We start from the raw sequence: 14,113 nt of genomic DNA on the forward strand, positions 1-14,113 counted from the left end.
AGGAAGGAAGAGAATTGTGATTGTGTTGGGGTGATTATTAAAGAGAAGTCTTAGTAAAGGCAATTTACTGTATTAATTCTTTTATTTGAACCCTGAACTTATGTTACTGTGGTTGTGTCTGAGCTTTGGGGTGCTGCAAAATTGATTTTAAAATTGTTTTTAAACATTGGAATGGAACTGCCTGATCTTACCTCTTGGAACTTCTTCACGTGTATGTGCCAACAAGAGCACTGCAGTCAGTTAGCCAGATGCTCTTAGTTGTGCCGAGATCGAGGCTGAAGCAAAGGGGAAATCAGGCTTTTGTGGTGGCTGCTCCTTTTCTCTGAAACGGCTTGCCTTATTATATTAGGGCTACCCCAACATTAGCCATTTTTAAGCCATAATTAAAGACTTAACTCTCCTTGCTGGAATTTGACCCTGCCAGAGGTTGACATTATGTTTGTATAGTTTTGTGATATGTGTGTATAAATATAAATAAATAAATATATATACACACCTGTATATATAAGCACTTTGGTTAAGTTCTGGCCATTGTAAATGTGCTTTATAAATAAAGTTTGCCTTGCCTTAGCCTTGCTACAACACCCCCTACAGGTCAACGCCTCCATTCGTCCATTTCATGTGGTCTCCAGTCTGTAGTGAAGCACTACAAGCAGAAATAAAAACAGCAGCCTTCATAATTTTCTTTTGAGTGAATTATTCAATATTTGTGTATCAGTGATAGGGTAAGCTACATTAACATGTAAGCTGCATTATTATCAATCTTTAATTTAATATTATTTTTTGCATCAGTAAGGTGCTGCTGGAGTATGTGAATTTCCCCTTGGGATTAATAAAGTATCTATCTATCTATCTATCTATCTATCTAACAGCCATTTTATTTTCATTTTGTGTTTGTATTTTTTGCTTAGCTCAAAATATAGCACATTCATTTTGGTTAATAATTTAAAAATACTTTCCCCTGGTAATCTTTGAATCTGTTAAGATTATTGAAGGAAGACAAAAATACGACCATACTGATCTGTTAGCAGTGGTTATATAATTAATGAAATAAAATTCAGCATGATTTTATAATGCCAAATTTTAATATGGAGATGTTTCATCCCTCTTCCTGTTCGTTAGGACTGAACGTGAAAATAAAGTTTTATGAAGCAGTGGTTCCGTTTCCTGTTAAGAACACTGGATGCAAACTACGAGTTGTCTGACCGCAAACACAGTACAAGTATTTACTATGCTGGTAATTGTTATAAAAGAAATACCTGCACACATCATACAGACATCAACAGGTAAGGAACAGTGTGTACTGTATATGCAAATACTTCATTTAGAGCCTTTACAAATTTTGTAAATCGTAACACAATACAGTACATGTATAATATACAGTACATATGCACATGTAATATCTGAATATGGCACAGTAATAAATCAAGAGCTTTGTCTTTCCTTATATGAAAAAATTAAACCAAGAAAGTGAAAGAGTTATGTGTACTGACTGGCAGACACATTACATACAATGGAAACATTAAAATAATTCTGCATTCGACTGAAACTCAGAACTCATTATTTCCAACCTCTGACTTCAACCTCCTAGTCGTAAACTCAGACTTGGTCACTCATGTCCAAGTTTCTCCAACTTCAAATTAGAGCATCAATCCAGAATGGCGACGTACACTGCAAACAGTTAAGTACAGTTAACACTTTTTAGGTTTCATTTGTTTACTAGAATCGACTTTAAATACGTCACCTCAAGCCATAATACTGAATTCTGAGAAGGTAAACTTTAACATTACTAGAACGAACTGCAACAGATTAACCGATGTTAGCTTGATATGTGTTACTGTTGATATTTTGGTTGCTTTGAGAAGTTTTTAAATTGCTGCTTCCAAGCAGAAATATGGCTACTTATCATGGCCATCTTTTTTAACATGACAACATTACTTTTGCACATTTCTTGCTCATCAGTTTCTTCTTCAATCTGGACTATAGAACTACTTTGAGGCTGAAACACCAGCTTTCACAGGGGCATCCATGTTTACTTTCCCAATTGGGTAACTCAAACACTTCAAGCTCCACTCTATGAGGAATGCAGCAATAAGCAGAGGCAGGATTGGGTCTGCCATCATGGCATTTTGGGTGCACAACCTCCATGAACCAAGCAGATGTTTGAATGAAGAAATCACCATGTGGGGAAATCCCCCCCTTCCCGTCAATGAAATGGAGAAAGAAAATGTGGGAATTACACCGCATCGTTAAGGTATGACTGACTCTATGTTAAGCAGCTCTGTCCATGACGTCACCCAGGGGTCTGTGGGGGTCTTAATTCTTGCTTAAGTAGAGGAGATATAAAACAAAAATAGCTGGGAAAATGCAATTTGAGCAGTTTCTTTGCAGCATAGCTGTTTATGAAATTGTTAAAATTTGAAAATAACTTGTTACAGCATTATTATCGATGAATAAAAAAACATGGGTGAGCTAATTTTCTTTTTTCTGTAACATCACCAAATTTCATTCAAATCAGTCAACACATTTTTGAGATTTTTCTATGGACCATGTCACCTGGTCTCTTTTTGCTGCGAAGGACACTTTTCTTTCTTCACTCATCCATCCATCCTATTGGGCAGTGACGGCCGCTGTTCATAAATCGTCAACCGCATTTCTCTGTTGCTTGTCAGCACTGAGGTGACTGAAGGACATGGTGCATCAAAACAGGCCACTTGCTACAGCATTATTATTGAAAAATATCAACAAAAAAAAAAAAAGAACACACTTGGATTGACTAATTTTCTCTTTTTCTGTAACGCCACCAATTTACAATTAAAACAGTCAAAGCATTTTGAGATTTTGGGGTATTTAGTTTTACTATTGTGGTTGAAAGATTACTCCTAAATATTGACAAATACTGAAATGTCCTTCTAAGGGGATGCTTACTACCCTTGATGTATAATCCTGCCAAATTTCAGCTTTATAACATCATATGCGTCTGTTTGATGTCTTCTTCAAACACACTGGACTATACATGATGTTAATGTCAACAACAGCAGCAGAAGCATTCAGCAGTGAGCTAGTCCACATAGCAAGCATCATTACACACCTCATCCAAATCATCCATCCATCCATCCATTTTCCAACCCACTGAATCCGAACACAGGGTCACGGGGGTCTGCTGGAGCCAATCCCAGCCAACACAGGGCACAAGGCAGGAACTAATCCCGGGCAGGGTGCCAACCCACCGCAGGACACACACAAACACACCCACACACCAAGCACACACTAGGGCCAATTTAGAATCGCCAATCCACCTAACCTGCATGTCTTTGGACTGTGGGAGGAAACCGGAGCACCCGGAGGAAACCCACGCAGACACGGGGAGAACATGCAAACTCCACGCAGGGAGGACCCGGGAAGCGAACCCAGGTCCCCAGGTCTCCCAACTGCGAGGCAGCAGCGCTACCCACTGCGCCACCGTGCCCATCCAAATCATTATCAGAAATATTTGCAAATTTATTTAAAAATCAAAAAGTAAAATCTTTCATTTGTAGACGTTTTCAGACCTTTTGCTTGAGTCACTCCAAATTGGGGTCAAGTGCATCAAGTTTACTTTAATTCTTGTTTACATGTGTCTAGAACTTGATTGGAGACCACCTGTGACAAACCAAGTTGACTGGATATCATTTAAACAGGCACACATCTGTCCATATAAGGTCCCTCAATTAACACATGCAGTGTTAACACAAAAAACCAAGCTATGATGTGCAAGGAAATCATTAGAGAACTCTGATCAAATTGTGATGAGGCATAGATCAGAGCAAGAGGATAAAACCATTTCTAAAGTTTTGAGTGTTCCCAGGAGTACCGTGACCTCAATAATTGTGAAATGGAAGAAGTCCAGGACTCTTCCTAGAATTGGCTGTCTGGCCAAATTCAGTAACTGGACGAGAAGGGCCTTGGTTAGGAAGATGATCATGAACCTAATGGTCTCTCTAACAGAACATCAGAAGTCTTTTTCTAAAATGGAAAAACCTGTCAGAAGAATGACCATCTCAGCAGCATTTCCATCAAGCAGGCATTTATGGTACAGTTGCTAGAGAGAAGCCACTCTTGAGTAAAATACATATGTCAGTCTAAAGGACTCTGGAAACATTGGGGGAAAAAAGATCCTCTCATATGATGAGACAGAAATTGAACTCTTTGGGCAGAACTCCAAGCAATTATATCTGGTGAAGACCAGGCACTGCCCTTCAACTGCCTAATACCATCCCTACAGTCACCTACATAAGACTGAGTTGGCAAAAAAAAAAAGCCTCTAGTCTTAGAGTCAGAGCTTGCTTGTGAATCGCTATGTAGCATTTGTTTCATTCTCTCCCTGTTACTACAAATAATCAGGGTGGAGCAATACTATTTTTGTCTCTGTGTCAGTTGAATCATGATAGGCGTTGCTTTGTTGTACTGAATTGATGGACACGTGGCTTCCAGTATTACAATTAACATCAGAAAGATGTCAGCTGTAGCAAACAATGACAGCAGAAACAAACTGGTATTACAGTATTCACTTTACTGCATGTAACACAGCAGAACTATTTTGTCTTAGGTTGGCTTTCATAAGCAATCTTTTATCATCCTTAAAATAATAACTGAAATTTCAATTCAGTTTCACTTTATTAAAAAAAAGAATTACACATTTTATTTAAATGAATAAAACCAATAAACATTTTTTAACATAGAATGCCAGTTACAAGCATAACAAAAGTCTAGACTTTTCACAGTTTGACAAATGAGTGGCCAGTGTTAATAAAACTATTATCAATGTTTTCAATTTCTAGTTGAATAAAGAGCAGTCACAGATATCCATACATGCAATTTGAATAAATATCTTGGGCAAAAAAACACAAGAGTATTGATCACAAATAAATTTCACTTTTCATTTCTCTGCTGCTTTAGGTCTCCCTTAGGTATAAACTAGTGATCACAAACAATGGAGGCAGCACCTAATAAATATACTCTTAACGTTTCTAAAATGGGTGATTATTTTAATTAATTTTTCAAGTCAGGAATATTATACTAATTAAACTTAATCTGATAAAATGTTATAAAAACTTCAAGGCACTGTGAAAAGGTACATATGCTAACCACTTAAAGTATTACTTTAAAACCCTGATGTGACAAAGTGGATTCTCTGTGGGTAAATAACATTTCGAAAGTAAAACATTAATAACTTGAATTGAATAGTTGCATTGAACAACATAAGATTACCAATTGCTTTTTCAGTTTAATGAAGGAATTGTAACTTTGTGCAATTAAAGTAATTAGGCTGCTGAACAGGATACTTTTATGTTTCAACTTTCATTGCATAAACTTTCTAATCTCTTTCAAAAATGATTAACCACTTAAAAACAGACTTTCAAATTGTATACTAGCTTTAAAACAGCAGAAAAACAATCAGTGGTCTTATAAAACCAACAGCAACTATTTGGAATTTTTTTAAAGCATCACAAAAAGAACCATCTCAGTTAAAATAAAAGATCCCATTCTCTTTAACCACTAAAAGACTGATGATGAAAGATGAAAGCTCAGAAATCTAATTAAATTATCATAATGAAATGAAAAATTCTCATCCAGGGTGGGACACCTAAGGGAGCTTATCAGTGTACATAACATAAGGAAAAAGAGGAACATTTTCCTTCATCATTTTCCTTGCTTTCATTTTACAAGAATGAGTCGCACCATTCTTTTAGGCAACTATAGCAGTCAAACTGCTGTTTGGCATTAGCACCACATGTGTCCTTCAGCCATTCTCTGAAGAAGTCTTCATCTTTTTTTAGTACCAGAAACTGCCCAAGCACCACGTAAGCCTGAAATAACACAAATAGAGATTACATTTACTTCAACTAAAAACCCTACACATTAGTATATAATCTGTACAAAAGTAACCTCCAAAAATAATTAATCCACAAATCTGTATATGCTATTTAGAAGTATTTGTAATGAAAGATGTAATTACGTAAAAAAGTCTTAGAAATATAGGATTAATGAAACTACATGTTGTTCTAATGTCCTTACAATTCAAGATAACCTGATTAAACTTTATTAAAAAAAAAAAATTCCACCCATAAGTAATACACCAAGGCAGTGGCTAAAACACTAATATAGCAGAATGACAGTATAACTGGTCTCTGCAGAACACTGCCAAAAGCTGTTGGCTCCTTTGTGGTGTACACGTACACGACTACATTCACTGCTACACAATATGTCAAAAACGGCAGTATTCAACATGGACTGAAAAGAGAAACATTCAGGTGTTGCTGGAGCAGCAAATCCTTTCATTGAAAAAGCATGTCCATGGGCATGCATATTCACTGTTGCATCTCAACTTTTGACAAAAGAAGAATAGCACTTTTTTCACTGATAATGTCTGTCACATGGTATAAGGAACTGTGTAACCTTCTGTACTCATTTTTTTCACTTAACTACATTACAAATCAAATTAATCAACAATCAAATAATTTACTCTTCATTAACTGTCTTGTGAATCATATTTTAAATGTTACACAAAAGTCTAGTCATTAAGTTTAACCTTTAAGAGCAGGAAAGACAACATTTTAGGTTCATTACACTAACGGTGACCTCTGAAGTTATTGTCTCAAACAGTCATATTAAGAGCAAAACTGTCAACCTGAAAACTTGAACTGAATATCACAACCTCCAATTAGCAGATAATTTCAGAAATATATTACTGAAAGTCATTGAATTGATATAGCTGGTTTTCTTACACAGCATGGTGGTGCAATGGACAAAATTGCTTCTTCACAGCTCTAGGGAAAAGGAGTGGATTCCCAGTACAAACACTTTTCAGAGATTGCACTTTCTTCCTTTGGGTTTTCTACTGTTTCCCTCCACACTCCAAATGTGTGCTTGACTGCTTAATTCATGACTTTATGATTGCTCAATGTGAGTGAGAGTGTGTGGATGTCTGTACCCTATGATGGACCAGCACCACATGTAGAAGCGGTTCTTGCCTTTCATCTCATACTGTGCAACAGGGCTAACCCTCTGCAACTCTGTGCTGTTTTTCTCAATGGACTGTTATGAAATAACCTACTGAATAGTGAAGTAACTGCATTTTTTTTATAAAACATACTTTATTAATTAAATAAGGTCAAAGAATGCAAAAAAACACCATAATGCAATGCTATGGACACTCTCATTTACAAGTTTAATTCTGCCATTTGACTCCATTAATAATTTATCATTTTTGTAAGTGATGTCTTTCGGAATTAACCCTTATGTAAAATCTATTTTTTTTAGCATTTCTTAACCATATTTTGTGTGTTGTATTTTGCCTTTTGTATCTGTTAAAGATATACAAACAATCAATCTACACTATGTTTTTTATTTTGAAACAGTAATTATTAATTGTTTCAAGAGAAGAGTAATCTGAACATTTTATAGGAAACAAATGGAAAACATAACTAAAAATTCTATCTGAAATTAACATTCTATAAAAACTGATATTTTTACAATAAAGGTCAGCAACTGAAAAGTAAAAAAAATAAATATGTAGTACTTTTTCCTAAGGAAAAAGTGGCAGGCAGAATATGTTGAAAGAGAATCTGAAGAATCTCAACTAAAACAGAATGGGAAGGTCTGCAATGAGCTGAAGTTCATTAAAAATAAAAGTGAAAATTATATAAAGAACTGATTTTAGAAATACATGACACAAATATGTTAGAAAATGTTCATGTAAATCATATCTAACATCCATCCATCCATTATCCAACCCGCTATATCCTAACTACTAGGGATGCACCGATACCACTTTTTTGGAAAACGAGTACGAGTACGAGTACGAGTACTTGCATTTCAGTACTCGCCGATACCGAGTACTTAATAAAAACATGATTTAAATTTACAGGTAACAGCTTTAGTCATATAATTTAACAAAAAAAACAAGAAACTCTCATCTATCCACTTGGAGGTTAGGCTAATTACGACACGGGGCTAACACTGCTTGTCCAAATATCCGTGGTGAAACTAAACGCAGAGGAGGCTTGCAGTAGGCTGTGGATATGTTTTTTCACGGAGTCGTGTAGTTTAGGCAGCTCCGTGTCAGTCATGTAGCGGCGGCTTGGGACATCATATCTGGGCTCCAGAACATGGAGGAGACGCAGGAATCCCACATTTTCTACCTCCGAGAGTGGCTGGTCACTCAATGCAATGTACTCGATAATTGCCTGTGTTATTTTCACAGCACGTGGATTGTCTCTGGACATTTTCTCTCGTCTTGCAAGAGTTTGCTGCAGCGTGGGTTGTGTTGGTTTAGAAGCGTGGGTAAACTCTTTGTACTCGTTGTCGTGTTGGGATTTTAGGTGCTTGATTAAATTACTTGTGTTAAATGCGCTACCTTTTGAGCCTCCTCTGGACAATTTCGCTGAGCACAATTTGCAGTCCGCCTTTGTTTTGTCGTCTTCATTCACTTTGAAATAGTTCCACACGGCTGACATGTCTCGCCTCGCCTTCTCCCCACTCTGAGCTGCAGCCGGGGCCTGGGGGCGGGCACTCGGCGCCTGTGATTAACCCCTTACACGCCGCTCAAACATAGACATTTCTCAGACCGTGGTATCGGTCCCCGGTATCGGGGGACTTTTAACGAGTACAAGTACTTTAGAAAATGTGGTATCGAGGCCGATACCAGATACCCGTTTCGGTATCGGTGCATCCCTACTAACTACAGGGTCACGGGGGATTGCTGGAGCCAATCTCAGCCAACACAGGGTGCAAAGCAGGAAACAAACCCTGGGCAGGGTGCCAGCCCACCGCAGGGCGCGCACACACACACGCACACCCCAAGCACACACTAGGGACAATTTAGAATCGCCAATGCACCTAACCTGCATGTCTTTGGACTGTGGGAGGAAACCGGAGCACCCGGGGAGAACATGCAAACTCCACACAGGGAGGATCTGGGAAGCGAACCCAGGTCTCCTAACTGAGAGGCAGCAGCGCTACCCACTGCGCCACCCTCATATTTAGCATTTTATTTAAAATGTATCAGTTTATGTTAAGTGCATAATCAAGAAAAGAAATCATCCCAAACATACACTGAATAAATGATTACTCTGTCTTTATAGAACAAATTTCATAATATCCACTAATTTAGAGTTCCCCATGAAGAACAGTGCCATACAGCATGTGAAGAGTAATGCAGTAGTACAATCCCCATATTAAAATGACTGACCTTATCAAAGCCTTTCTCTTCTAGCCTCTTTCCCAGAACTTCTCCAATTCCTGCCAGAGCCATTACAGCCTTTTCTCCCATTGGCTCTGCCACAAATTCCTTGTGTTTTTGAGAGGTTGATGACATTTTTGCAAACTAAACTGGAGGTAAGACAAAAGACAAACAAATTGTTTGTGTTGTACATATAAACTAACTGCTTTTCGTGTCCCAATGAAACAGTAATCTGTAACAGAAGTAACATTGTATATAGTGTCTTGCACTGTTTTACACTGTAGATAAGTAATTTTAAGACTACACAATTAATCACCCACTATCCTCTCATTCAATCCTTAAGCAATGTAAAAAAAAAACTGTTATCATATTTGGTAAGAGAAAAATAATGATTTCCTACAGAATGTGAACCTAACAGCAGAAACAGAAACTAAAGAAATATTTCTTTGAAAAAAAAAAACAAAAAAAAAAAACTGTTTTTAACTACCCTATTTGATGGGTAAAAATGTAAAGTGGACAGGCAATTACTTCACAAAAATAACATTTTATTAATATTATGTACATAATATACTTAAAAACGAATATTGTACTGTTAACTTTTCAAATTCTTAAAAGGAAACCCAGTTTAAAAGAAATCTTTTTAAGGTGTATTTTTGGATAATGCCATTTCAATACTAATTGTAACTTTCCATATCCACAGAGCAGCAAACAGAAGTAATCCCTAAAATCATTTGTTAATTTTCAAACTCACTTTTCCCAATCACACTTCCTGGCCACTGGAGTCTATCCCAGTACATTTAGCACAAGGTAAGAAACAATCCAAGATGGGCTGTCTGTCCAATGCAGGTCACATTCACTCAATTTAGAATCAGGAGTTATACTGTCTTGCACATGGAAGGAAATCTAACACCCAGAAAGGATGACCACACAGATGGCACAGATTTGAATATTATCACAGGGATCTGTGAGGCAGCTGACTGCACTACTCAAGGCTTTTTACTATATTTTTTGAAACACTTCTCCTGGTGTATTCTACTCAAACAAACTATGGGATAAAAAAATGGATGAACTTGTACAATAAAACGTCATGTTTAGGAAGCTATCCTACATCTACTTACTCAATGCAATATGTTTTTCCTTTAATAGTCTAGACCAGGGGTTCCCAAATTCAGTCCTGGTGTAGCACTGTTGCTACAGTATTTCGTTCTAACCAGCTTCACAAATCAGCGGGTTACTCTTGTGTCTCATTAATCCAGTTGTTTAGCTGGTCTTTTTTCTTCTCTTATTCTGCATTCAAAGAAGTCTACTAGTATGATATTTGTATTTAGAAGAAATTCAGAAATGTGTTTTCTTTGTTATAGTTGTAAACACGTATCTTTCTTTTATTTCTATTCACCTTATTTCTATGGGGCTTGCTCCTTAAATTATATCTAAATACTGACAATTAGTGATGAGCAGTGCAGGTATGGGTGCAAATGACACTAAATCTTAATACAGAGCCACTGTTTCAGTGTTACATTCATCTATGTGGTGATTAGTAATAAAAAGCGTAACTACGTGGTCCTCAAGTTCAGTCCCGTGGAACACCTTAACTGCACATGTTCATCCCAACTACCTTCTGCTTTTAACTGGACTCGCGCCTTTATTAAACAAGCTGCCATTTTTTCAATTTCTATCCTTTTTTGTATTAATCCAGAAATTACAAAATGGGTTTGCTACATTTTTAAGAGAATGCAAGAAGCATGTTTGTGACATTTTATTCTTCTTCATTTTTTCAAAATTTTGCTTGTTTTTATGTTCTGGTCATTTAAAACTTTTCTTATTACTCACCTCACAAGTGAATTTTCTATTGAAGTAGCTGCTTCCCTTTAGCACTGTGTCATTTGCACGTGTGTCTGTACTGCTCCTCACTAGTTGCCAGTATATGGATACAATTAGATACAGATTGTATACAATCAGTAAAAGTGAATTAAAAAGATTACAGTAAAGGAAAGTTAACATTTAAAGATATGGTAAAAAAATAATTTCTGAATTTTGTAAATATATTAGCAGATATTACTGATTCCAAAATAACAGAAAAAGGCTGGTTAAACTTCTTTTTTTTTTGGCTGCTCCCGTTAAACAATTGGATCATTTAGAAGTAGGATTGAACCATATATGCACAGCCACAGTAGGACTCCAGAACAATAAACTGGGAACCCATGTATAAGTTAAAAAACCTCAAGAGTATCTAATTTAATTTAAACCTTCCACATGAAACCCAAATTTTTATGTTTGGCTCCTAAAACGTAAGCATTTGAAAAGTACTCTGCTCATATTTTGAAAAAGCATCCAGTTATGTCAAAGTGCACAAGGACAGCATGTATTCCATCGGAGAACATACTAGCACACAAAGGACCTATTTAGTTTTTCAGGAAATGGATGAAGCTAGACAGATAGGCACATATGATAGGAAATCCAGCTTCACTATCAAATTTAGCACAGCTGTTTAAAGAAAAATAGTTGTCACATTCACTACACTGGGGGTGGTGCAGTTGTGTAGTGATAGTTCTGCTACCTGGCAGTACGTAGACCTGGGTTTATGTTCAGGATCCTTCCTGCGTGGATTTTGCATGTTCTTCTATGTGGGTTTCCTCTGGTATCCTGCCACAGTCCAAAGACATGCAGATTAGGTCCAATGGCAAAACGAAATTGACCCTAGTGGATGTGTTTCTTGCTTCTCTTTGAGCAAACGTTTATTTGAATGTTTTTAAAACATGTAATAGTGTACTTTTGAGTTAGTTTTTAGTGCTAAATATTTAGGTATTTGATTGGCACAAAGAGACTCAAACTCAACAGAAACATGCTTGTCCAAGTTAATATTAATTTTTATGTAAGTCAGAGCATTTAACAGACTGAAGAGGGTAAATTTGGCACTGTTTTGTGTGTTGACCTAATATATAACCTATTATGTAATTATAAACACTGAAATACATTTTTTAATACAATGATCATAGCAATCTTGTAAATAAGCAAGTTATCTGTGATTGCTATAATTGTGATTTAACAAGACTATTGTGTATCTTTATAGCACAATTTTCAATAAGAATGCTACAGTACTTCGTTGTATGATAAATAATTATAATTTAGAGATCTCATACACAAGGATACTTTCTATAAAGAAATTGAGGACATAGCACTTCGGTACTTATAGCCATTAGTTCCAGCACTAATTCTTGCAGAAATCTTCGGTGTTTTTTTTTTTTTTCAAAAAATAACCCAGAATTCTGTATTTTTATATCAGTACTGAATTTAAGAATTAGATGGTTATTCTTAAAAAAAAAAATTATTAAAGATATGCATATGTGGCACGTGGGAAACATATATAAATGACCATTACATATTTTATGTATGTTTCAAAAGGCACACACATATTAAACACTGAGCATATCCATCCATCTTCTAAGCCTGCTTCATCCTGAGCAGGGTCCCAGGAAAACTGGAGCCTAACCCAGCAAGATTTGGGCGAAAGGCTGGAACAATTCTACGACGCACAACATATTCGTCATATGTAAAAACTACGCAATAACATTTTACAGTACTTCAAATTTTAAGAGCCAAACACACATACAGTATCAAGCTTGTCTTCCAGTTATGAAGCAGGTTCTCTTTTTGTGAGCCCCACTGTCGCTAATTAAGCTAATACGCATGTCTGTCTACTGGATATCGAAGATTGTACATTCATCAAACTGATGTGTGCCAGGACTCAAGATTGTAACTGAATATTCCGGCCAAAAAAGTAGTGGTATCCTCCCTGCCCCGGATATTATTCGGTTACGTTTTCTGTCATAATTTTGATTGAAATGCACAGATTTCAAGAAAATACGAGGAAGCTTAACTACACGTACCTGGTGTATACTTAATCAAATCACATGTAGTTTCGAAAATTGCTGTGCACTAGAAAACAACATCTAGCACAATATTTATAACACAGTCTGATCCAAACACTTATAACCATCCACACAACTTTTAAGTCGATCAAGAGCATTAACATGTACTCTTTTATAATGGGTTTGTGCAAATATCTTTCTACGACCCCTTATCATTTGACGTAATGCTACATTTATTTGTAGGCCTTCTATGTGATACAGGCGTGTGGTCGAGAAACCAGATGATCGCCTTTTCACCAACGTATCTGCCCTCTTCAGACCATAAAGCATTCTTAAAGGGTGTGATCGTATGCTTGATATTTATGACATCCAGTTAGGACTGTCTGTCTATCTAGATTAGCCAATTTTTAGCAACGTTCGCTGCACCGGCGATAGGGTCGTAAAAGCGAAACGTTCGCTCTTCACGCAAAAGCGCGTACACATGTCCAGCCAAGCCATCCACCGGCAGACTTTTAAACCTGTTCGCCCTTTCAATTAAAACAATCGAACATTTTCTAATCATCTTACTGATTTATAGAAGCCTTATTACTACTGTGAGTGCGCGAATCCACACAAGTTAAGTTGTTGCCTGTTACAAATAATCAATATCTGGAACTGTACTGTACTGTACAATTTATACAATTTCAATTTGTGTTTCCAGTTTGAAAATAAGATAAATGTTTCCTTACATGTGAAGTCTTCAGCGAACCAACTTGTCAGTTAGTCAATCGCACTCAACAGCCGCTCTCTGGAATTCAACAGCCAACTTCCTGATCCCGCCAACACACCCCCAGACAAACTTCCGCTTGCGCAGGTAATGTGAGCCGACGTGAAAACAAGCGCGCGTCACAGAACAAGAGCGGGGCTATAGGCGAGTACAGTGCAGGAGTGTAGTTGTACCTCCGAAGAGTGGGCAAAAGCAAACCTCCAAAAATCAGTGGTAAACGTATGAATATATGCTGGAAAAATGTTTTATTCTGGT

At 36.9% G+C, this 14,113-nt stretch overlaps 1 protein-coding gene across 4 annotated transcripts in view; it reads right to left on the reverse strand.

The window, feature by feature from the left end:
* Positions 1–4,637: 4,637 nt before the first annotated feature.
* The window catches only part of LOC114652230 (BAF nuclear assembly factor 1), a 54,098-nt gene continuing 44,622 nt past the window's right edge, over positions 4,638–14,113 (reverse strand). Inside the window, exons 1-3 of one of the 4 annotated variants that reach the window (XM_028802492.2) lie at positions 13,821–13,939; positions 9,233–9,372; positions 4,638–5,849 (exon numbers count right to left, since the gene is read on the reverse strand). In XM_028802492.2, the coding sequence (XP_028658325.1) occupies positions 5,703–5,849; positions 9,233–9,358 (273 nt within the window). In that variant the 5' untranslated portion in view covers positions 9,359–9,372; positions 13,821–13,939 and the 3' untranslated portion in view covers positions 4,638–5,702. Of the gene's footprint in view, positions 5,850–9,232; positions 9,373–11,053; positions 11,078–13,820; positions 13,940–14,113 lie in introns of those variants that run through there. The other 3 variants (XM_051932414.1, XM_051932413.1, XM_051932418.1) reach the window with 3 other exon arrangements.

Source organism: Erpetoichthys calabaricus, chromosome 1, assembly GCF_900747795.2.
Source record: "Erpetoichthys calabaricus chromosome 1, fErpCal1.3, whole genome shotgun sequence".
Taxonomy (NCBI): domain Eukaryota; kingdom Metazoa; phylum Chordata; class Cladistia; order Polypteriformes; family Polypteridae; genus Erpetoichthys; species Erpetoichthys calabaricus.